General features: G+C 36.9%; 1 protein-coding gene across 7 annotated transcripts in view; it reads right to left on the bottom strand.

Moving 5' to 3' along the window:
* Positions 1-26,588, bottom strand: part of CABIN1 (calcineurin binding protein 1) — a 110,206-nt gene that overhangs the window by 68,122 nt on the left and 15,496 nt on the right. For 5 of the 7 annotated variants that reach the window (XM_048064124.2, XM_048064129.2, XM_048064127.2 and 2 more), the window contains 11 exons: positions 25,758-25,911; positions 25,404-25,519; positions 21,518-21,679; positions 19,980-20,186; positions 19,467-19,612; positions 17,255-17,516; positions 15,474-15,734; positions 14,679-14,830; positions 13,972-14,150; positions 4,513-4,695; positions 1,771-2,108 (listed from right to left, as the gene is read on the bottom strand). In XM_048064124.2, the coding sequence (XP_047920081.2) occupies positions 1,771-2,108; positions 4,513-4,695; positions 13,972-14,150; positions 14,679-14,830; positions 15,474-15,734; positions 17,255-17,516; positions 19,467-19,612; positions 19,980-20,186; positions 21,518-21,679; positions 25,404-25,519; positions 25,758-25,911 (2,160 nt within the window). The remainder of the gene's footprint in view (positions 1-1,770; positions 2,109-4,512; positions 4,696-13,971; positions 14,151-14,678; positions 14,831-15,473; positions 15,735-17,254; positions 17,517-19,466; positions 19,613-19,979; positions 20,187-21,517; positions 21,680-25,403; positions 25,520-25,757; positions 25,912-26,588) is intronic. The other 2 variants (XM_048064126.2, XM_048064131.2) reach the window with 1 other exon arrangement.

Genomic DNA, 26,588 nt, shown 5'->3' with positions numbered 1-26,588 from the left:
AAAATTACAATCTCATGAAAGTATGTAGATTAAATATACTAGTAGGAAGATTTTTTCTTCCCGTGTTGAGTAGTTGTTTGTTAAAAAAATAATAAATACGGATAGTAAAACCCAACAATACTAGCTGAAACCAATCTGATAGCTACTAGGCTCAAACAGGCAAGATTCAATTTTTCTGAGTTCCAAGACAAGATAAATTTAGACAACAATGTGCATTTCATACAGAAAAACATCAAAAATCACTGAGCTGTTATTTTATATATAGAGAGATACAAAGAGCAAAAGAGGAGGCATCATCACTGGGAAAAAAAAAAGATATTTTGGCAAGTAGCTCCTCAGGCAAGGACATGCTACTAGAACCAATGAATTGAAAACAGGCAGCCTTTCTCTGTTGAATGTTGATATAAAATCATTTGTCAGCAACAGTAATGACAGATTGCATGAATCTGCAGCTCCTCTTAATGATTAGCTCCATAAAAAAATTAACAACTGTCACATACAAACAGCATAAGAATGTTTTCAAAACATATTATCTTTAAAAAACGGTCATATTTTTCTGGATAATCACTCTACAGCCAAATGAAATATTCATCACCTTTCAATAGACTGCTAATACATGCTACTGCTCAATTTGCAGCAGTACAGTAAATGGGTGTTCTGCTATGAAGCAAGTGGTATTAGTTGTTGCCATTACCTTCCTGCCCCTATTGGAGGACACACTGGAAATTCAATTCACAAAAGCTTCAGTGGTGGGAAAGATAATTTGGGAAGTGATGCACTGCAGCATATGCACAAGATTTCCAAATACAAAATTTGTGAGTTCAAACCTTCATTATGACAATTCGTGAAACAGCTCTCATAATTTCTGCTTACTTTTCATGCATATTTTATTAGCATACTTCAGAGAGACAAAGGGTTATAATAACAGAAGTATGTAATAACAGAAACATGCAGAAGTAAGATAATAAAATTTTAAATCAAAATAATGGTGACTTGTAGCTCAAGGCTTTCTAAATTAATTTTATTATGAAGAACATGCAAGGATAATATTGGAAGGAAGTTATTTTACCCTCACTTCAACCTGAAACTGGTAATACTACAGTGACCAAGACATTGTTATGCCTGTTTAATCCAAAATCATCAGCTAATGATCAGTAGGATCTCCAGCTGAATTTCATTCAATGATTTCTAAACTGCAAATAATTTTGTTGTACTAAACGGGATGTAAATATGAAGTAAAGGAGCTGGAGAAAAAAAATGTACATATGCTGTTTTGAACATGGACCCAAACTGCTAGTGATCTCCATGCTCTGACACTGGGAAAACTTTCATTCTACAAAGACCTAAGATACCCAGAAAGTTTATCTTTGTCATGTGATGTGTTTACACCAATACTGATGAATTCCTGCTTCCAAGTAACTTTTCAGTCCAGTTACTCAGTAAAAGCAGCAAGTGTCTTCAATTTTAAAAGAACACCTTCATTTATGTGACATATATAAAAGGTAATTTTCTGGTGAACAACAAAAAGTAACTTAGTTCATCAATGAAAAAGGCATTTTGTACTCATATGGCCTCACGCACATGAATAAGACAATCTAGGAATCAAAGACTTCCAGAAGTATAGTTCCAGTCCAAACTGAACTAAACTTACCTGCTACATTTTAACACTGACTTCTGAATCAGTACAAACAGCAACACAGACTATTTACAGTATTTACAAATTTTACAACAAACACAGCTAGTCAGCTATTCTATCAGTGGTCTGCTCACCTTGTGTGTTTTGCTGTATGTGTACAGATAAGCCAATCTGTAGAGGCTCTTGTAGTGCTGAGGAAAGCGGCTGAGGCACAAACAGAAGGAGGCGATGCACTGCTCTGTCAGGAACTTCCGCTGCTCCTCAAGGTCTGCTGGAAGACCCTGAGGAAATTCAGATGAATCTCCACAAGGTTCAGCTTTCTTCTTGCAGTCCCACTGTGAGGGTAGGAGGACTGCAGCTTTGGTGGGATTGCCAGAAGCAGGCTGAGGATCCAACAGAATTTTCTGGCCAGTAGGCTCAGCAGGATGGTAAGATTCTGAGCTTTCCAGCAGCTCTTCTGACTTTCCTGCCACTGGAATATTAAAAGAAGAAAAAATGACAATGAAAATAATAAAATGGCAAATGACATATGCAAAATGACAAAAATGAACTACAACATATGACAATCCTTTTCTTCATTACAGCATAGACAGAATTAGCAAGTGAAAAAAGATGATGTCTATTCTTGATGTTTAATAAGTCATCTTCAGCTTGTTAACAGAGCTACACACTGATCTCTCAATAGTCTTTAGTTGGGCCTTTTACCTGCGCAGTAGTAAGAATTCAGCATACCTTACACAGTGCAGTGTATACCGTGTTGGAAGGTAACTGGGCAGGGAGGGGTGGTGGCAAAGGAAGGCAATAAGACTAAATTCAATGAAATTCTATTGCAAAGAAAGGAACAGAAAATTAAAGCCACCCTGCCAAGTGAAACATATTATTCTTAACAATCTATCTAGAAGAACACAATTCCAAAATACAAAAAGAACGATCAGCAGCAGCTAACCTGGCCTTTTGGATAACGCAGGACCTACAGTTCTATCCAAATATTTTTGCAGTCAACTTGGTAACTCATAGTTCAATTGGTCCATCTTTTCATGAAGGATATCAAATCTTACTTCAGAAAAAATCTGTGACAGCAGGAACTTGCACATTTCCTGTTAGCTAGTCAGTATTGCTGAAAACACACATGCTACATGCAGTTCAAGTTTTTTCAGCTTTGATTTTTAGTCATGGAATTTTACTGTCTTACCTTTCCTAAGATAAAGAGCCTCTTGTATTAGATTTCATCTCCAGTCTAGAGATATACTAAAGTATACTATGTACTCAAGTATGAAGCTGCTCCTTAACTTTTTCTACAATAGAGCTAAACTTCAAGTCAAGTCTGTTTTCCAGAACAGAAATTTTTCAAAATTTATTTGGATAACGTATGTATCCATTGTGATTTTCACATAAAGATAGCTTTATGGTACAATTTTTCGAGCATTTCTTAGCAGTGTTTTTTTTTCAAATACCTTTTACGTGGCAAGTCTATGGATCTTTCACTTATAAAGAGCTTGCTTTGGTTTTGTATTTTGTTTAATTAGGCTGAGGATGATTCAAATGACTGGAAAAATCTTAGCTCATACAGCAGAGGGAATGAAAGCATGTGAAACTGTTTTCCATCTAGTACAAGTAAAACACACATTATGAATAAAAACCATAGAAGTATCATTTAAGTTTAGAAAGCCTTAATAAACCTTGACATTGAATACGACTTGGGAGTAAGTCAGGAAGCTACTTTACAGTTACAACATTTGTTCTAATAAATGTCAGTAATGCAAGAATTGATTCATGCAAGAATTGATTCAATACAGTTTTCCTGAAAGACAACCGATGACAATAACACAACTAACTTGCTGCAAGCCTGAAGAGTCATGGTTTTAGTCCAACACCCAAAAGGTTACTGGATTTAGTGATTACGTAAGTGTTATTTTACAAAATCAGGAACTGACATCTACTTTATATTGATGCAAGCATCACCGCAGACTTCCCTAGCTCAAGCAAGACTGAAGTAAAATATTACAAGAAAGCAAGATATCAAAGTTTGTGAACATAAAGATGGCTTGAGGACACTTGTTCCTAGTGAGATCGGTGAAGCGAATTAGGGATATCCACATCCCATGCTTTGTGGTTCTGTGAAACTGGAAGAGAGTACAGCACGGTCTGAACCGGCAGACTTCACACACAAAGGGCCTACAACCCGGAAAGGTGGGCAAAATTAATATATCCGTTTTGTTTCTCTTTCCCTAGTGAAGTCCAGCCTCTCTACTGCCATATCCAACTGTGCAAAACAACAGAGAAGGAAATTCCAGCTTCTGGATAAAGTCTAAAAAAAATTCTGAAACAGTTTTTCCAGTGGAATACAAAAGACTTAGTTCTATTTTATATGGAAAAGTGTGGTAGAAAGCAATTCTACTCTCCACCAAAATAAAGTGTCCCATGGATTAAAACATCTAATTCCACTACTTGTGCTCTTTTAAGTACTGAATATCAAGCTGTTACTGGGCCAGAACAAAAAGGGCATCTACATCTGGGGAAAAGAGAAAATACTGTGATCGAGGTTATCTTAAAATAACTCACAACTACCTAGTCTTTCTTCAATGTTTCATATCTCTAAGTAATAACCTAAAAGAAGGCAAGCCAGTCACAGGGCCACCACAGATAGCAGTTTATCATGATTCTCTGATTTATGAAGTTTAACAGGCATTACGAACTGGGACGATGGCCACATGAGCAAAGCACGATTCTAATTTTAAACTACGCACGTATATACAGCAATAATGCCTAGTTAACATTCTCAGCCACAGTGCAGCATATTTCAGTGCTTCTGCATGCCAGAAGAAACATTTTAATGAGAATGTACCAGCTGACATTATCTATTAAAATGAGCATACTCTTTTCCTCTGTAGATCCCAGGGTCTCTTTGCTGGGCATCAGTGCATCAGCACAGGCAGTAGAAATCCTCTTCTCTGTGTAAGTCTTCCTCAGGCTGTCTTGAGAACTGGCAGGCTCATTAAACATATCCTGTGTGGAACTGGAATCAGACAGCACTGCTGCAGTGCTATCCTGACTCCTCTCTGCAAAACAGATAAAGAAGGAATTCAGTATTTCATACCCATCAAGCTGCTACTTGCATGTTAGTAATAGTAACATGAAACTGCAGCCACTCTGCAAACCTCTTTCAAATGCAACACCGAATCCTTAACAACCATCAATTCTGTTGTCTAAAAGGTATTTATTTTCTTTTAACTTGTCTACTTCAACTTATCATTTTCATCTCACCTCTTTGTGCAAAGAAATGAAAACCCTAGCGTTCTTTCACTAGGTATTATTAAACACTAATGTAATAGAGAGCTCCCTGCCCCACCAGATTTCTTCCTAGAATATAACCCTGGAATTTGGTTCAAAAGAAATTATGCTTAATTGTGACAAGCAGTTAGTTTGAACAAAAGATTTAAATTGCTGTATGGTCCCACAAAATCTTACAGTTTTACTGTGCTATGTACCTTGAGAAGCACCCAGTAGGATTTAGTCTGACACAACCAAAACCCAGTTGATAAAAGAAAACTATGAACAACAATAACGATAAAAATCACTTGTGAAGGACAAAAATTCAGTACACCATTAGAGTGGGCAAAGACTTACAGGAATGATCAGTGGTGCCATCTATCCTGCAGGTGTTAGATGCTGTTCACCAAACGCTCTGAAAGGTGATTTGATATGGCACATAAACAACCCATCAAAGAGCTAGGTCTCAGACAGGAAAACGCTTAGACTTCAAGGCAGCAGACAAACTTCTTAGACTTCAAGAACAGAAGCGACTTTGCCTTGACAGATTACACCTGAGCGGAGTAGTGTATGGTGACTACTGACTACATTAGGGTCAGAATTAAGTTGTTAATCTGCTTATAGCTGTTACAGCACAAGACAAGTTATAAAACATCTCAACTCTGGGGGATAAAATTCACACCTCAGAATGAGCAGGCAAGAGAAAACCTTCCACCCATGTCTGAAACCAGCCTGACACAATCCAAGTTCTTGTACATCAGGGGTTATCAGAGACAACCCTGCGTGACTGAAAAAAGGCAACTTATCTCTGGCAGAAAGACAGAAAGATGCATACATGTTTCTACTGAGATGGGAAACTGGCATTTTTCTGTAATATTGTGTCCCACGCAAAATTCTGATACAGGCGATTCTCTTTAAATCTATAGCCCAAAAGATTAATTTCCTGCCTAAGATAAAGGGATAGCTTAACCAAGAGGCAAGTTATATACATTATCTAGGTAGTTCCACTGCATTCTTATTCATTAAGTTTCTTGATATAATCAAGAAAGAAAAAAAAAAGGCCCTTGAGATGAGCTGATTATTTAATTAAATTTCTTCTGTTCCATCCAACTTGCACGTGTTCAGGAGAGAGCTGAGGGCCTCTTACCAATTTACTTTATCAACATAATTCCCTCTGCAGACCTTTAGCTTGTAGATCAGGTTCTGCTTATTAGGATTCCAACAAATTTAAACCATATTTGATGCAATCCTCAGTATTTTCACTAAAACACAAAGAAATCCTTCCCTTTCAATTAAGGGATATTAATAAAACTGTATCTTGAAAAAGAATGGGGGAAGTGTATTCGCTTCTTAATTGGAAGCTTTATGGTTGGTTGATGATGACAAGTTTTATACAGAAAAGATATAATTAGGAAGAATAGGAGAAGAATGATTCTGAGGAGAGGTCAGTCAAGCCTTCAATGACTCATTTATAAAGCTTTAATAACATTCTGTGGCACTATTGAACTCCCAGCTGGTATCAGACAAACATTTACAGTAGATAATGTTGATTTCTTTTTTTTTTTTTTTTTTTTAAAAAAAAAGGAAGTTTCTGCATCTATGGCAAAGAGGCTTAATTACTCATTAGGGAAGGAAAAAATAATTGCAATTTCCAAATACTGCCATAAGCATGTAGGTCAGTTCTAATGTGTGGATTGTGACAAATGAAGCATCCGAATGTAAACCAAGAACTGCTAGACCAATACTCAAGAGTGATATCAGTTCGCTAGGAGATTATGCTAACTTTTCAGCATGCAAAGATGGACTATGATTTTGATTTAGCACGGTATATTTCTAATGTATGCACGACAGGGAAATTTTTCTCTGTGTGAAGAGAATTGGGGGAGAATTTTCAAATACATAAAATTAGCCAAAATCAAAATAATTGTTCTTCCTATTCACTGAGTACAGAGAAAAAGGCAATAGGTAACATGAAAGTTATATTTTTCCCTAATCTCAAACTTAACTGCTACATACAGTTAAAAAATAGCATAGGAACCTACAGAATTGCTAGAGGTTTTCAAGGACAGGTGGACAAAGAGCCAGGTTACCCCAGATGCACCTTCTTATAATAGGAAAAAAAAAGCTCTGACAATAACCTAAATGCTACAGTTTATAATGCAGAACTCACAGCAATTGCACCAAGTAGCAACTGCCTTAAAAAAAAAAAAAGAAAAAACATTATTTTTCATACATCAGTGCTTCTAAGATAACTCAAAAATCTTATATATGCTGCATGCCTGTCTAGCATATATAGTTTTAAAACCATTGTGTTATAAACCTTTTCCTTCATCTTGTAAAAGCTGACTGTAGTTGAGAGATATTCACTAGTGTTATTCAACCTACAAGCCAAAAGCCATTGCAGTCATAGATTCATTTAGGTTGAAAAAGACCCTTGAGATCATCAAGTCCAACCATCAGTCTTTGATACATGACAAGTAATTGCTAATTCCCAACTGCTGCTGCTATCTGTCCATTTGAAAGATGCACATTCAAGAAGAGCATTATTACTTTTTAATAATTATTGCTATAATTAAAGACAACTTAATGAAACACTGAGTTGCATTAAAATATGTCCTGATACCAGATTCTCTCTTTGGTATTAATATATTTCTTTTTATTACTTTGTTTGAAATCTTTCTAAAACTTACGTGTGATCCAACAATCTGACCAACTGAATTACCTAATTCATGTAACCTTAAGTATTGTATGCTTATTTCTAAAGACTAAGAATATATTGTTCTCAGGAGCTCAACTTGTGACATTTCAGTGATTTCTATCTCAGACTACGGCACCTGATGTGTCAACAGGTAAAAGAGAGCAGTATTGGACAGAAGATGTGAAAAGGTCAAAAGGAAGAGAAGGGACCTTCTGGTAACTTCCCAAGAGATTACTGTATGTTTAAATTAGGAAGATGTTACTGGGAAAAAAGAGTTTGTATTTTCACCTGCACTGTCAAGAACTTCATTGTATCACAGTGAAATCCTTTTAGTCACTTGGCTAACCAAGTAGTTATAACCACTGAAACACAGCCAAGGTATTTGAATGAAAAAATATTTTTCTCTCATTTGACTTAGTTCTATTCTTAAGAGCATTTTAAGGCTAATCTTATCCTGCATGAAACAGGGTTACCAGGTTGACTTCAAAGTCCCTATTCCATGCCATTCCTCCATACCAGAAAAAACATTCATCACTTTGCACCATTAACATTCAGGCACAGCATCTGCATGCCTACCAAACAACAATAGAAAGTTGTGTTAAACTTTGGGGAATCCCAAGGGGTTGCAGCCTATTGGTGGTGGTGGTTTTTTGTTGTTTTTGTCAATTGTTTGGTTTTAAATTAAAAATAAAATAGGAAAAAGGCTCAGTACTTTGCTAGCCATTACCCTGTGCCAGCATTCTCCCACATGTATCATTAGCCCAATGGATTACACACCACACACCTTGTTACCTGTGTCCACTCACATGACGGAGAGAATGAGAAGAGGCAGCAATGTGTTAAAGTGCGTGACCTGAACTGGTAGACATAGAGTCCTAATGACACAGCTCTTCTAAGTATGCTAACCAGATAAAATCTGCTCATGGTACAAACTTACATAATTTATTCTCGGGAGCTGAAGCTTTATTGTGCAAATATAAATAAGGTATTCCACCTTTGCTGATTAATTACTATGCAGCTCTGTACTTGTGTTGCCTGTCCTCCATCCCTTGAAACTTCTCTGAAATTAAAAGCAGCAGGGAGAGGACCTCTGAAGCACCTGTATGTGGGGGAAGGTAACAGGCTTAGAAAGCCAAGAGGGTATAACTCACTTTTTCTGAATAACATTGTCTGAAATATCTGAAGGATTAAGTATGCCCACTCATTATAAAAAGGTATGCAAAATGTCAGCTGCAAGTCAAAAATCAGAAACAAGTGGCAGAGAATTTTTTTAAAAAGCTACATATATATATATAACCTAACTCAGTTTACAGTAAAGAAAAATACTGCAGCAGAATTCATAGCGTATAGATAATTGACTATATATTACAAACATATCTATTTTCTCATGAAAAAAAAAAAAAGGTGGGTTCTTCAAAGGCCGTGGCTCTACATACTTTCCTTATCCTGCCTGCCTATGGATATCCTGACACCATATCTCCCATGCTCCTTTCACTTGTATGCATGAACATTTTTCCTTATCAGTCTGCGGTCAGAAATGTGATGTATCATACCATTTTCATTCTTGACACAGTTTCCACGCGTATGGAAGACAACATTGAGCTCTGTAGCAAAGGCATTTGCACATGACTGAAAACAAAACACTTGCATGACAGCAGGTAAATTTCTTGAGGACAGCAAGTCCTCTGAATTTTTAAAGGGAGTTCTCTTATAAAATGAGTCAAAGATGAGAGTATGTTCTTTTCATCCATCTACACTGATCACTGAATGTGTTGCAGTAACTTGCATTCTATATTGCTGTTTCCTCTTCAAGTGCAGAGCAAAACATCACTGTCCCATTCCTTCGGTCAAATTCTCTTTACACAGTCTCACACAATGTCAGTGCCCTACTTGTACTCATCAGAGAGAGGTCACATTGGAGAAAAGTAAAAATGGAGCATACTGCAATAAACTGGATCTGATTCATTATTCATGTAGTCCAGTATGCAGCGACCATGAACATCCAGTACCATGTGCCAGAATAGGGTATGTGCTGCAGACCTGAAGATCTCATTTCGAGTTGTAGGAGAAACTGAATTAAGGGTTAGATTTTAATTTTCCAAAATGTAACGTTATGTACGTTCTTTTTTGCACAGAAATAACCACTCCATCTTTGAAGCTCATTTTACTTTGACATGAGTGACAACCTGGTGCAAAATGTTTCTCAGATCACCTTTGTCTCATCAGGATGTTGAGAAGCCCCGTTTACAAAAAACTGCATCTTCAGAACATTCGCAGAATTAAAGGACCAACGAACTATGAAGGGAGACTTCTCCCACAGCATGAAGCAAGTAGCCTTTCCCATTGAGTTTATCATGCAGGATTTGCCAATTATTAAAAGCAAGCCGTGACAGGTAAAAGCAGGAAGAGAATGCCTGGGGAACAGAGATTTGTATAAAGGTTAGAGGCAGCACGGGCAATATTGGTTGCAAAAGCAATCAGGCAAAGACGAACACAAAAAAGGATGATTACATCTAACTACACAAAACATACTACGTGGCATGGATGAAGACTTAAACAATAAGACATTTTAACACTGCAGTAGCAATGGGTACTGAATATATCATCTGCATAGCACCACAATTATTTGTAACTTAATATCAACACCACAACATCATATTACAGCAAGACAGACCACACAATCTCTAGTGCACATTTTGGAACCTGAGTTTTTTTTTTTTATTGTTTTCCTAACTAACTTATGTTTAACACAAAATCTAGCTAAACTGTTTCAAGTCTGTACTGTGACAGGTCTTTAATGACTGCACACATCCAGCCCACATAAATGAGGACAATGAGCATGTCTTTTTTGGTATATAACACTGGCCTTTTAGCTCTGTAAACACACTGATCCTAGGCCCTTGCTGAGTTCCTGATTCTTCTTGCTTCCTAGTTTGCTCTTGGATAATTAAAAGAAGTCTAAATCTCAGGCTTCTACTATCCAATTTAAGTTTTCATTCTGGAGAGTTATAAAACAGCAACAGGCAGGGGTGACAACAGAAAAGACAGGATTAACAGATGGAAGGAAAAGAGGCTCCTGAATGGAGCAAGAAAAAAAAGACAAGAAAGGAGAAAGGAAGCTGCCTGCTTTACACACATGACAGCAGCTAGTCAGCCAGCAAATAAAAGCTGCAACTGAACAATACTTGTCTCTTTGAAGATCTGTGCTAGCAGCTGCCATGAGAAAAAAAGTTCAGTTACTTCACAAGCTGTACTTACTGGTTCCTTTCTCCCATTTCCATTAAATCTACTTTTAAGCCATTATCACCAACATTCATCGGATGTAAAGCACTTCAATGCACTCAACTGTAACAGCGATTTCTGCATATCCTGATCATCTTTTTCCACCATCACAATGTGCTGGAGAGCTTCAGAAGTATACTGACACATTTAAATATCACGCATCTAAAACAAGCCTGCCCTCACAACTTCACCTATCTACAGATAAATGCTTGGAGATCTGAGTCCCAACATTTTAAAGAAAGGATGTCTGGCTGTACAGTAATTCTGCCATGCTTGTACTGAGAATTTGCTGCACTAGAAGGCATGTTGTTGGATCTATCATTTAAGAAAAAAACAAACCCACAAACAACAAAATTCATAGAAAAATAGGGCTTGGAAGGAACCTCAAGAATTCAGCTAGTCCATTCCTTTTTCCCTCAGGATAAATTGAGCCATCATTCCTGGCAGATGGCTCTATCACCACTTTTTCAAGGTGTCCAGTGTTGAAGTGCTGCAATGTTACATGATCCCCAGGAACATATAGTGTTTCAATTTTATTTGCTAAATAGTATTTCCAAATATTAATTTAACTCTTTTTTTTAGTGTCCAGATTCATTTTTTCTTAAAACAGTTTAAGTCTAATACTTTCTGTTCTGTTTCCCATGGACAGGGAGAAAAACTGGTGTGGTATAATTTTGTTGGTAGTGTGTTTTTTTTTTTTCCCTTCCCCTCTTTGCACAGCCTTGAACACTATTTAGTTAACACTACTAATTAGTCTTCTCATCCCAAGACTAACCGTCCCAATTCTTTCTCTTTCCTCACGGCTCATGTGTAGCACCCAAAAATGGTAAAGGGAGGTCTCACAGGATCTCTGTCATCGCTGAACCAAGAAGTATGTTTGCTCGTAATATATGAAGAGAACTTTGTAGGTAAGAATCCCCGTAACGCTCCCACTGTTTGTCAAATATGATCAACAATACCGATAGAGGAATAAAAGTAAATAAGATTATTGTGAAGCCTCAGAAAGAACAAATATCTGGGCTGAGTTTAGGCCAAATTATCCAATGTGTGAACAATAATAAAGACAGTTTCATTTGCTGTCAGAACAGGTAAAAAAAATCTATAAGTAGTCAAATGATGGATATTTTCTTGCTATTTTTAGGAACAGTACAATGGAAATGCTGGCACCAGTTTTCTTCAGTGATGTGATTATGTGTAAGCTGTCAAGAGCATTTTACTTCAGAAGTATGTATTTTAATATAAGTAAAATGCAAATGCATGCAGAGGAGCACAGCACATGTCGTAATATAAGAGTAGAAGACTTCCAAGCACTGCTCAGCCTGTTAGCTCTCCTTCCATCTGCAACAGCCCCAAGGCAAATATTTCAGTTTCCTGGGGCTCTTCAACATGCTGTATCCAGAGTTTAGTTTTGCCAGCAACTTACAAAACATTATGAATGATGCCATACTTCCCAATTCCACTTGTCATAAATGTACACCGCCTTCCTAAAGATCACCCTAACTCTGCTTCTTTCAGAAGATAACATTTTGAATTTCTGTGACAGCAGCAAAGCTAAGTCCTAGCTAGATTAAGCTGGCAGACCCTAGAAGTGCTGCTTCAGCCCTGACAGGTGCAGCCATTCCTTAGTTTGCACCTCCAGGCTTTGCTAAGCAGCCAGCTTTGCCCCCATTGGGCAATTAGCCTGCCAAAGTTCATAATATCTTACTCTGAGTGAATGTTCTAATGACATGTACTGGAAGATTCATTTAACTTGTCTGTCTTCTGGGAACATTTCAACAGCCTGTAGAAACTAGGCAGATGTAGTCTTAGGCAGAACTGCTGCTCACAGGGAATACTGTTAGGAAATATTTGCACCCTTCTGTTTTTACTGTTTCAAAAAGACATCAAATGCTAGTTGACCAGTATACTAACACATTACATATGAGATCAAAACAGTCAAATGAATTACTTCACATTTAAATGTAAGCTTGGATAAAATTATCAATTTCTATGTTCAATTTAGTGGAAGAAATGAAGGAACTTTTGTCAGTTTCACCAAGAATTATTCTGTGGGAAAAGAAAGAAATTCACCTTGCAGAGTTTCCAGGCAGGTGAACATTTGTTTCAAAATTGTGTCAATGATATTTACAAATTACTCTTCTTCAGAAATTGACAACAGGAAGCAGCCCACTCTCCACAAACAAATTCATATCAAGCAGAGCACTTCTACGGGGCCCTGCCACATTCTACCAACACTAAGCTATACATTGAGGTTATTTTATACCTTTTTGAGAGCTACGGATAAACAAATGGCCAGAAGAGTAGAATAAGAATAAAATTTCTAGTCCAATAATAGTGTCAAGTTACTTGAACAGTAATTCCATTTCTATTACATTCTACACATTTCAAAATCTTCAGTTATGCCGTGATACCACCCTACCTTCTGCTGTTATAAGCCAATTATTTATATCACTCTAGAGCCTATAAAGATGAGCTCATAGTCAGTCATTGTAAATGATAAAGAAAAATCAAAAGATGAAGTCTACTGGACTGTCATGCAAATCACTTCGTGCTGATACACAATATATTCAAAATAGTTGCCACCTGCCTCCTTCTAAAATGAATAACACTTTTGTTTTGCCTTTTTAACAATTTGTTTTGTTTCAGCCACAGTTCAAACTTTCACCTGGTCAGTTCACACAGGCACTGAAACAGTGTCCGGTGTTCTGAAGTCTGAATCCACATCTTTCCTAATAAGCTCAGACATTTAGCTTTGAAGAAAATAAAAATGCTCTCCGGAAGTCCAATTAGGTGCATATTTTTTCCCCATTATCCCCATATCCCCATTTTTTTCCCCCAATATCCCCATTTTTTAATTAAGTGACAGGTGCCAATGGTGGCAGGTGACAACTCTGAATTTTGTATTTAAAGCACCAACTGTACATTGATTCTATTTAAAGCACTGAAATTTAAAAAGCATCAATATTGCCCGTGTTACCACAGACCCATCACCCTCCTTGAAATGAGCAGTTTGATCATTCCTGGTCAAACCCCCCATGATTAGAGCACCTCCCTGTGCTGCCAGTATTGAGAACAGGGACTGTACCGTCCGGCGTTGCCTGCTGACGGGGTTTTTTACATTTGACGTAATCGTGGTCAACTGGAGTGGCTGTGTAAGGTGGGGATGTCAGACCTGGACCGGAGGAGGAGGGGAGGGAAGTCCCAGGGCCTGGCACTGTTCCAGCTGAAGAGTGAGAGTCTTCATCAATCATGCAAGCTTTTTCTCTGGGAGGGGAGAAGAAAAAGTCATGTTAATATGCTAGTAACATATACAAAGAATGAAAAGAAATTACATGTTCTTATGATTTCCAATACAGTAATCAAATCTTACTAACAAATTCTAAATGATGGACTTTGAGCACATGCCCACCACCACTCTTCTGGAGTAAAACATTCTTCATCTTACAGTTATTAAGAAGACAAATTATGAGGACTAAAGTCTCTTAACCTTCCAAATAAAAGCATTTACTTTTGCATTTTTGATAGTTGATAAAAACAACAACTTTATTAATAAAGTAAAATAGCTGTTCCAAAATAGATCGTAAGAACAAAATTGTTCCATTTTTCCCTTCCCATTCATGTTGTGCCAATTATTGAGCTTTAACTGTACGTAGTAGCTGAAAATTGCAAACACTAGAATTAATTTTAGTCACTTTGTTTGGTTTATATTTCATTCAAACCCATTTTAACAGGTTATTATTCAGTAGTTTGGAAGTTTGCTTTCAGATGGTATTCCTGGAAATCAGCACTCACTTTTCTGCAGCTTTTGGGGTGTTCTTCTCCTCACCCCTGGCAAATGGTCCCTCAGAAGCTTCTTTCATGAAACCAACCAGTATCTCTGCATCTACTCCAGAGTCTGGTTTCCCCACAAGTTTCAAAATAGAAGCATGAAGTCGAAAGTACACCTAAGAAACACCAAAGTCCATTTAGTCAACAGAGAACACACAGCTCTGCAAATAATTACAAATAGACCATTCTCTGTAGAAACTGCATGAGTTAGTATAAACAGGCATCTGGTACCTAAACTTACCTCAACAGGACTTTTCTTGCCTTTTTAAGTTGTTTGCAAATGACAGAATCTGAAAACTGTAAAAAATTTATAACTGCAACCTATGGAACACAACAGTGAAAGCAGACATGGACTAGTCAACACTGGGTGTGATCCAGATAAACTTTTTTTTTTTTTTTTAAACCAGACAACACAGTAAAAGCTAAGGTGTTATGACTACTGATCTAATTCTCATACATAAACTTGAACTTGTGAAACCTATCCACACTTGATTTCGGTAAAAACTGACTAAGGAGCTGTGTGCAGGAAAATCCAGAAGTGGAAATTCTGTCCAATATATACATAAGCTGTCTTGAAAACAGAAACAACCTGAGTAACAAACTTCACTTAATTCTCCAAGTTGGTCTTGTAAATGTTGCCAAATGCAGAGCACCATATATGCTCTGCATGCTTCATGATACAAATTAATAATAACTGGTATTCCACTATCTGTAGAGAACAATGCTTTCAAGTCTAGGTATTTCACTTTCTTCTTTTACCTCCAATGCTTCCATGGCAAGTTCTGGTGGATTATGGTAGTGAATCTTCTTTGGATATCGGGCAGCCTCCTCATGAAGGTAATGACCTGCCTGTTTGTAATGAAGCAGGTAGACAACAGGAGGCTGTTTCTGTTTCTCCGCAATCTTTCCCAGCATATAGTGAATAAGCCACTCTTCTTCATCGCCATCGCCCTCACAGCGAGATGCTGACGTAAAGCACAGTTTGGCTGTCTCCAGCATACTGTCTCGACGTTCTTCCATCTGTGATGGAATGAAGTGTTGAGAATACATGAGTTCACTGTGGCTGAGAGAAAAAATGCTAAAAATACACTCCTGCACATAAAAGCACAGAAATGAGGTACATCATTTAAAATGTTTTCAGTCTTTTGTGTATGAGGAACACATTCCCAAATAGATATTCCCCCAGGAGGAAGATTATATTGTTCAAATTTATCTTTTAATATAACAGAGCTTTTGTTAACAAATTATGCCTTTTTAATATATTCACTTGATAAAAGCAGATTCAAGAAGTCCTAAATAACAATTCTGATTTAATCCACAACTTAAGATGAAGCCTGTATTGTACTTTTTATCTGACAATGTGAAATAACTTCAGCATTATCCCTGGAATTCTTCAGCAAGTCCCTCATAGCCAAGAGGCAACAAGACAGTAAGACCAAACTTTGGATAAAACGAAGACATAAAATGTAGTAACTTCATTTTCTCAGTAATTAGTTTTTGAGCTCTTCGGATGTTATTAGCAAATAACCCTTAAAGAAAATGGTATCTTAGCTATCATTTCAAACATACTATTAACAACAAAAAAAAGTTTTTTCCCCTTTAATACACATGCTTACATCACCTTTTTGTTTAGGGAATCAAATGCCATGTAAGCATCTACCCGGAGTGCAATGTTAATACAGTTACAGAGGCAGCTCGGATGCAAGACCCATCACCCTGCTGTAAATACACTCTCCTAAAAACAGAAGATGCTCCCATTACCATTGCCTATAGTTTGAACACTTGTAAGTTTTATAAATTACAAGTCACTCACTAGCAGTACTTTTTTTTTTTTTCATTCTGCTTCCAGTTCTGCACTACATAACTATTCTGACTCGGAAATATTGTCAGAACTTGAGTTTACTGGTCAAAAAAGACAAATGAAACATTTCTCCCAGCAACTCTAAGGTCAGAGAAAATATCAGGAATTGCTCATTTTGGCTCAGCAATAAATTTCATAATATTTTTTTAAAAAAGTGATAGCTATTATGTATAAAAGACCAAATTTATAACAACTTTTGTATAAAGTGTAAGCTTCTTATTTTGATATTTTGTTTAAGTAGCCAAAAAACATAGAAAACAGATACCTTTAGAAACAAGAGATGACTGATGAACACACATACCAGAGTAATTCTTAATCTTTTCACTACTTAAACATGTATACATTTCACCTTTTCCTGGAAACACTGTATGACATTTACAGAAAGGTAAGGTAAAAAATAATTCCCCTTTCCAAAAGGTTATCATCATTTTGCATAATCTTTCAAAGATTATTCAAAGATCAGGCTCAAATTAATTTTACGCAGAAAAACAAACCCCTTTAAACAGTGTTTGATGCCAGACGCTTATATGAATGAAAATTAGAATTTCCAATATTACTAAGTAGCTATACAGTCTAATAGGTGGTGTACAGCATTTAAATATTTAATTTTAAGAAGTTATGTTAGGAAAGGCCATTTAAAACATTTTAAAAGTTCACACTGCTCTAAGTTATTTCCCACCTGCTGCACAACTTCAGGGGGGAGTTCTGTTTTCCACTGCTTAAGCTGTCGGGATGCAAAAGAATGCAAGGCATAGGAAATGGTGCCATATTCTATCCACAAGGAGAGATTAGAGCTGTCAATCTCTAGGGCTCGCTTAAAGCAATTCAAGACAGGAGTGGAGTGCTTCCAGATGGGTCCATCACTTTTCAGTTCATTAGAGTTCAATTTGTCCTGAATACGACTTGCTCGAGCCAGAGCCATGCCAGCCCATGAATCAAACCTATGCAAGCAAGAAAATAACACATCAGTGATCTCCCCCACACACATTACACTGAACGGCCAAGACAAGATCCACTTTGTTATATTCACAACTTTTTCTTCCTTTCATCATGTGCTCTCTCAAAACAGATTTCTGCATCTCCTCCTCTCATAGCCAAAAAGACACTGTATAAGCCTAAATCATACCGATTCAATTAAAAATGGTTTCCTCATAAAACACCACCCCCAATAATTCTTTCACTTGAAAAAATGGGAAATATCTGGATTTGCTATGCAAAAGTACAATATCTAATGGCAGCATTCCCACTGATTTCTCTTCTAAATAGCCATCACATCCTGTCCAAACACTGTCACCCTTGACTTCTGTAGACCAGCAGCTATCGTGCCATTTTGTATTATTGGGTTGAACTGTGAATGGTCTTTATCGTCACTATTATTTTCCAACATAAAAATCACAAAAAACAAAGTGCATTCATATAAGAAAATTCTGATAAACAAAAAAAAGACTGCTTTCTGAGAGAAATTTTCAGCATCCAGTAAGATCATTGACAATACAATCTGAAGAGCGGCTTCCCTATTTCATAATTTCATACTAACATCTGAAGTCAATGGTTCTGGATTTTTTTTAAACCACAATTATAACTCCAAAGGAATAATAATGTCCTCACAGTTTCGCTTGTTAATTTCTTGCTAATTTCAATTGAAACCTCATTTCTGGGTCAAGTGAAATAGAAAGATTCCCTAAGGGAACCATAATACAGACATTTGAAGAAATAATACCTAAGATGACTAGGCTAAAAATACTATGCTACCACACAAAGTATGTTCTTCAGAACAACAGAACTTCACATAATAAATTCAAAACTCACTATCATTTATGATATCTGTAAAACTCTAGAGAATTTTTATTTTATTTTATTTTTTGTAATTTATCAAGCTCCAAACTAAAGTTCTAGCAATTTGCTAATCAGTTCCCAGGCTAGAAGATTCAATAACATGAAAATATGTCTATTCCTCTGTAGATTTCACATGCTAAATTGCTTTGTGCCTTCACCTTCCATTTTGTCTGTTATGTGACTTGATTTAGAAATAGCTTTCTCTCTCAAGACATTTAAACTAGGGTTTTTGTCATTGACATTGGTCTATCAACTTCAGTGAGAATTGAAATGATTGCTAACATCCAATATGCAAGCCCTAAATTTAATCCATAAGCTTAAAGATTGCTTCATTTCATTTTAGAAAAGTTATTCAAAACACACTTAGAATCATATAATCATAGAATATCCCGAGTTGGAAGGGACCCATAAGGATCATCAAGTCCAACTCCTGGCACCGCACAGGTCTGCCCAAAAGTTTAGACCATGTGACTAAGTGCAGAGTACAATCTCTTCATAAATTCAGACAGGCTTGGTGCAGTGACTGCTTCACTGGGGAGCCTGTTCCAGTGTGCAACCACCCTTTCGGTGAAGAACCTCTTCCTGATGTCTAGCCTAAACTTCCCCTGCCTCAGCTTAATACCGTTCCCGCGGGTCCTGTCACTGGTGATAACGGAGAATAGGTCATCTGCCTCTCCACTCCCCCTCACAAGGAAGTTGTAGACTTCATTTTTAAGATGAAAGAGCTTAATCTTGGTGGTATTTCAGTACACTATAAATTATCAAGAAACTAGGTTAAACATCAACTATTTAAGCAAGATAAACAACTTCCGGAAGAGGTCAGCCTAAACAGCTAATCCAGTAGAGACTGCTATTTGTATCCCTTACACTTCTGAACAGTGAAGTCTTATTCTTTGACATGTATGAACACACCAAAAACAAAGAACAAAAGGTGCAAAAGAGCACTAATGATTCAGTCCCCACCTCTCCTAGTCAATCTTGATTTTAAGTTTGCTTTCGACTCTCCTCACCTCGCTCTTTCATTTTTTGGTTTTAGTTTCAAAACAATCACTGACCTGTTTGGGCAAATACAAATGTCGTGCATGTAAAATTTGATGGCCTTAGACTGTTCTTTGTTCTTGAAATGATAGTCTGCCAGAAGGTAATACAACTCAGTCACCACTGGTGGAGAATAGTCTGCCCCATCTGGGAGAGATGGTGCCTGGAAATAAATAAAATGTACGTATTAAATGAGATGAACATTTGCTTCTTCTTTGTGGTGAAAGTAGTCTTTTTTATCACAGAATATGAAGGACTGAATATGAAGATAGTGAAAGTATTTCACAGATTTACAGAGCACTGAGAAACACTAATGAATATCTCACACTGACTGTTTATTAATCATTATTACAACTTGCCATTTCAATACCAGAAGCTTTGGTGGTATCATTCTTATTTCATTTAAATGCAATTATCTGAGGAAATCTAGTATTATTGAATAAATCATTCCCTTAACTATCTGAAAGTCAACAAGAAAACACAGTAATTTTATTCTTTTTTTTTTTTTTTTTTAAAGCAACTACTTATACCTTGCTGCATGTTCCTTCAATATAGGCAGAAACAGTATCTAGGCTCAGCATAGGCTTGTCTGTTCGAGGAACAATAGTAGCAGTCTTCTTTAAAAGGTTGGCCAAGTCAGCAGAAACAGTACTGGTTTTGTAACTATCAAATTCTGGAAGAGTTTTAGGCTTAAAATACTCAAACATGAACAAAGCATCTTCCCACGTTAGATCCACCTGAAGAGGGAGGCAGATGAAAGGGGAAAAAATTAGCTCAAATTCCAAAACTAAAGTACTTACTAGAAGTGAGTTTCTATGACCTTTATATACTGCTCTAGCAGGCAACAGATTAAACCTCTCAAGAAAAAGAGCAATTAAAGGCACCATTAGTATATGGTGTTCCCAAATGCAGCATACTGCTCAGTGATTAAAAGACTACCATACAGGGCTGTAACTTTGTGTATGTTACTGAGAAGTAAAGTCATTCTACCTCCCTAGACTTTTTTTTTTTTTTTTTTTTTTTACACTTTTCCCCATTTTCTTCTTGTTAGACCAAGTTTTTCTTTTCTTTTATTGTTCAACTTATTCCTACAGTAAATTTTGCTTCTGTACTGTAAACAGGTAAGTTGCATTACTAAAAAAGACAATTTTAAAAATAATTTCAGTAAGAACTTTTTCATCCTGAATTGCACAAATGTAACGTGTTTTTGGGAGAGGGTACTCTCCTTACCCTTCTTTTCCTTTTTCTTAATTATTCCCATCTTCTCATTATCTCAATTTTCTAATAGGTAAGTTTGAGAGAGAACATTCACAAATAATAACTAACAAAGTAACAGTATTTGCGTATTTTAAAAGGTCTTTTCAAAGCAGCAAGACAACTTTTTGCTTGTATGAAACTTTTTCATTTATGATTTAATATCACTTGCATTTGGTAAATGCAAATTCATCTGAGATTTGTAAACAAAAATCAGTCTTTCAGGTGGAGGATTGCTGACCTGATTTTTCTGTCCCTTAATACTACAGCCCTCTTTCCCATGGCAGTTAGTAGTTTTTCTCCTCCCAAACTCAACTGAATCTCACACATTTCTAATAAACAGCTACTATTCATTGTGAATTTAATAAAATAAGCTATAGTGTAATTTACTTGCATCATTTTTAACAGTGCCTCTTTTCATATCCATAAACTGCAAAACTGGCAGCTAAATCTTTTCTTCTTACAAGCTGACATTCTCCTCTCTATTGTTCTCACCCTCGACATTCTCCTCTGTTAAAAACAGGAAAGTCATGGCTCAATAAAAAACAATTTGTAGATAGTTTCAAAGTGACAGACTACTATGCATAAGACTATACTAACACTTCATTTCAAACATTTGACTCTCTATATTCATAAAAAAGCGGAAACCTTATACATTTTTTTTTTTACAATATGTAAAATACGTAAAATTTACAGGGAAAACAAAACAAAACAACCTTCCTCATAAATATCCTAAGGTCCATTAAAACCAGACAAGGGTACATCGTTCATCACCTCAGAATGTTTTACTAACAATAAACAATACAGATCTTACCTGTTGTACTGAATGTTCTTCTAGGTACCTCGCTTTGCTTTTTTTGCTAGGAAAACCATATAAACAATAAAAACATTGTTCCAAGGCTGTTTCCAGCTCTTCTTTGTATGGATGAGTATCTTCAGAAGTGGATGCTGCAAGTTCTTTTTCTAGAACCTGAACCTACACCACCACAAATATAAAAAAAAAAAAAGTCATCTGAGAGTTGAAGCTTGTATGAAGTTAACCTAGTTGTCTGGAGTTCATATGATGAAAATAGCATACAGAACTACACATTTTTCCCAAATTATAACCAGATTTTCCCCATATTTCTGTAAACTGGTCTCACAAGTCATTTAAGTAGCACTAACTGCAATAAAGTGTTTTTACTTTTTTCGTCATTAACTCATGAACTCTTGTTAATCAGCTTCAAGTTCCAGACTTAAGACTGATCAAAGTTTCCAACTACACACCAAGTTAATTCTGTAAATATAATCATTACAGTTTGTCAGTCCTTTGAATAAGCCAGCTACCACAGGGAGAATGCATGGAAGAACATCTGCACTAATTCACAAAAATCAGTTTTCTCTGTATGGAAAAAGGTGGAATGGTGAGGCCTTTACAGAAAAAGAAGTATCAGCTAATGAATATCAGCCTACAAGGGACACCATCACAGAGTATGAACAATATAAAGATGGCTAAACCTAAACAAGAGTGGCTGAATTAATTGCAAATGACTAAACACAGTAACAAGTTGCTACTTTAACTTCAACATTACAAGAAAAAGTACCCATCAGTGGCACGCTTTGTTAGATGCTGTTACTCTAAGACATTCATTAAAAAAAATTACCATTGAACTTCAAAAGACAAAAGTTAATTACTGAATTTTTTTCACAAAGCTTCCTTAAAAAGCAAAACAAAAAGGAAGACACTCCAAAAGAATCTTGATATTTCAATGTTAATAGAAACATGTTCATCAAGAGTAGTCTGTACACCAAGATTCTGAATCTTTGCTTCAAAAACAAAAGAAAAAAACACAATCAGAGGTTTAAAAATCAATTCCACTAACGTTATACTGTGAAACTTAAATTCAAAAATGAAACTTGTAAGTGGAAATTACATTTGTAACACCTTATACATTCAACAGCAATCTGAGGTGGTTTTTTTTTTTGTCAGAAAAATTAGATCTGTGTCAGAGACAAGGTACCATTTTTTGTTTTAAGAGCCAGAACCCTGAAAAATAAGAGTAGAGCAAGGACGATTGTTAGAAGGCACTTCAATGAAATTTCAAGTGACAGCAATCATCTTTGAATCACAGCAGTCCTTATTTCCACTATTTTTCCTGTGGAAGTTGTGAACAGCTTCTGAAGTTTAATAAAGTGGAGGTAAATACGTTGAAAGGAAGACGCAAACCTCACAGATCACCAACAGAAGCATGATACTCCTACTGCTGCAAGCAAAATCAGATCTAACACCTGTAACAGAATTATCGCTTGATCAGAGTTCAAAACAACCTTATTGGCTTTTAAATTGTTAAGCAGCAACCCGGAACTGATTTTAATAGTTCAGACTTAGACTACCACCAAAGGAGTTAATTATGTATCAACGTTTTTTCTTGCACTCCTTCAGCTACAAGCAATAAAAGGAACTTCAACAGACAGTTTACCTATACAAGGCGATCATTTAATACCAGTCTATAAAAAACACTTTTGTTAAACATTGTTGAAGGTGTCTTCAACTAATTTATCCCATTTTATCTTTATCATTCCTTACCTTTCTGACACCCTCTTGTCTCTGAAAACTAAATAGCTGTGCTAAATAATACCGTATCCTATTTTAGCTATAGAAGTGGGCGATTCTGAGACTGAAATTTGAAGTTTTCATTCAGTGTACCTGACGACATTTGCAAAAATCTACCTGTAAATACATTCACAACTCTCCGTTAATAATCTGCAGTTTACCCAGGCTGACAGGGTGTACTATCAGATTCATCAGGCTATGGATACAGGCACACCATTCAGACATGATTTAGATTCAGCACCTAGGAGCACTGCATCTGTACTACACTCAGGGCAAGGCTGAGTCTGGAAATAGGTTATCTATTTTCATGAAGCACAGTGCCTGAGCTAACAAGCCCCCTGGACCCAGAGGCAAATCCATGCACAGGCAACTCAGGTGTATCAGCATTATGCTCCTAATACCAGGAAGACTGAGGAGAGTAGGATGCAGAGATAATCGAATAGTTCTACACTGAATCAGCCTCGGCTCAAACACTGTTCATTAGCTCCAGCCCTGCTGGGGTGAGCTGACTCTTGCAGAACCCCTCAGGCTCTCCAGACCATCCTTCCTAGCTGTTTAAATTACTGGCCTGGCCACAGCGCTGCTCAGACACAGAGGTAGATGGAGTGTGGCACTAGGCTGCAACTAATAAGCTCCAGGGAGTGCTGAGAAGGGAAACAAAGAGATTCCAGAGTAGCTGTATGCAGAACTAATTATCATCTTCTCTTGGCTGAAGGTAATAAGGCTCAGTGAAGTCAAGTTGAATCTATGAAGTGCAACTGAAATATCCCTGTAGAGCACCACCCAATGAATGCCACAGTGTTGTATTATCTGGGTTTTGCCAACAGCCAGGGTATCCCAGACTGCTACTCTAGATGGTGAAAAGCTGACTGCGATTCAGTTTCTAAGCTAAGGGAAAAAGTAAGGAAATAGCAATACACGTAGAAATATTCTGCTTCAACCATGGGAAACTTCTCAAGGATTTATCTTGAAAAAGTCAATGAGTGGGTAACTCCTTTCATCTAATAATGCTACAGCACTACTGCCCAGACACACGTTTCTGAAGCACCTTAGATTTTATAATGTGCTCATCTGAACAACAGAGCAAAGAATAGCCTTCAGACACAAGGAGGACTGAATTAGCTCTTCATTCCATCATCTTTGTTCAAGAGATCAGATCTATTTGTATAAGCTGAATTTATATTTACCTCATAACATGAAGACAACAGAATTACTGCTTTTCCCTGTCTGCAGTACAAAATCAAAGCAGGTATAATCAAAATACTCAAATTTATCAACAGCAAAACAGCCAAAACATCATAGCTCCAGGACCAAATTCAGTAACACCTCTGCCTTAAAGTAATCAATAGCATTCCAGAAGTGTAACTGGGGATAGACCACACCCTACAAACCTCTACTCTTGTGATTTAGAAGAAACAAATAACCAAGTAAGAAGAAACAAATAACTGCAAAATTCAAAACTGAATTTTCATTTAAGACACTCTTTTAAATACTAAAGAGTATTTACCTATATTGAAAAGCGTGCAGACTTTACATAACATTTGGCAAACTCGGTTCTGTAATATAAGCAATTGTAAATCTAGTAAAAACTTTTTAAGATCACTATGATGAATACAGAATCCCACTATTTTTTTTTAGCAGTGTCTTTAAAGTAACACTGCAGGTATTACTTTACTGAGTTTACACAAACTGAGTTGCTCAGCTTTGCTGACAGCTATCCAGATCCCTTCCGCCAGGTATCCACATCCATTTTAACATCTTTGATAACACGTATAAGGTATGTCAGACCTTAGACCATTTACTAATTCTCATTTAAGATGGTTTTTATAGTACAAAGGTGGTTATCCAAAGCCATCTCTTGTCTTGGGGGTTGGGAAAGTGAGCCTTAGCTATTCAGATTAAACCTACTAAAATGTTAATGTGTTTGGCAGCTAGAAGAAGTAAAGTAGAATCTAAAGTGTATTTTTAACATGAAGACACTAGCAAGGAAAAAAAACAAAACAATCTCATAAACTTTGAAGTTGTTCCCTGTTTTGAGATGGGTATTGGTCAGATGATTTTCAAAGGTTCTTTCCAACCTAAAGTATCCTACAATGCTAACACTTACATAGAACTTGAGGAGAGCACCATCTGAGTTGCAACACCAGGATCTTCTTCCCAAATACTCATGAGCTGTGTTCAGCAGCATGAGTGAAGAAGGCAGCATAGGTGTATCAGGACTCGCTGGAAGAGAGGAATTGGTAAATATTTTAGTAGAACAGAACTGAGTTAAATCCAACTAGCCAAGGCTTCATCTGGCAAAAAAAAGAAAGTTTCCTCTGAGATAAGTGACATTTGTATATCCCTCTACTCCCTTCAGTCAGCAAGGTAAGACGACAAACTTAAGGATTTTCTATTTATACTCCAGAGCTAGATGGTGAGGAGCTCAGCTCCAATATGTAAAAGTGAATAACTAAATTACCTTCTTCTCCCTGGTTCTGCTGCTGCTGTTGGCAAAGGGACCGAAAAGCATCTTCTTCATGCTGGATGATCCTGTGTAGGATAACCCACGGAAGCACTGAAGAGACATATGGCTCTTTTGGTTCTTCCTGGACTGCCATGCTGCAGTCGATGATCTAATAAAGAAGCAAGCATTTCACACACAAAATGATACACATTAAGAGTCAGGTGTGAATCCTTCTCAAACAACCCAAAGCTGGTAATGTATTCTATCCTGATGAAGTAATCTAAAATTAAGTCTCTGCTTTTTGCGGTGAATAGGAGTAAAAAGTCCTATTAGACCAGCCAGCATGGGGAAGGGTAGAATATGATTCCCTCTGCCATGACATTCTCTTGTATCATTTTATTTATTTTTTTTACTTGAAAAACCCTTAGCTTGGCCAGCACTTGCAAGCAACTCTACCACGTTCCTAAGGCTCATGAGATCTTGTCTTCTAGCCCAAAACATGTACAGCCAAGATAACACCATAACTTACAAACTGCATCCAGACAGCTAAATCACCATTACAAACAGAGCATAAGAAAACTGTTCCTTGGGTTATTTTACTACCATTTGCTGATTGCTTTAGTCAGCTTTGCATTTGAAAGTACCTACTGCTGCAGATTCTAGAACAGGTGTGCTCAGTGCCTAACATACTGAAATGAAAATGAAGACAATGTTCATCTTCCTTTCTACCCCAACAAAAACGTAACCCAAAATGTCACTGCGAACAGGTGGCAATTCAGACAGAAGCTACAATCACATCTAAAGGGCTGTATCACACAGCACCTCTTTCCAAGTACAGGTGAACAG

This window comes from Anser cygnoides, chromosome 17 (assembly GCF_040182565.1).
Source record: "Anser cygnoides isolate HZ-2024a breed goose chromosome 17, Taihu_goose_T2T_genome, whole genome shotgun sequence".
In the NCBI taxonomy this organism is placed as follows: Eukaryota; Metazoa; Chordata; class Aves; order Anseriformes; family Anatidae; genus Anser; species Anser cygnoides.
This window is presented reverse-complemented; position numbering and strand designations above follow the sequence as displayed.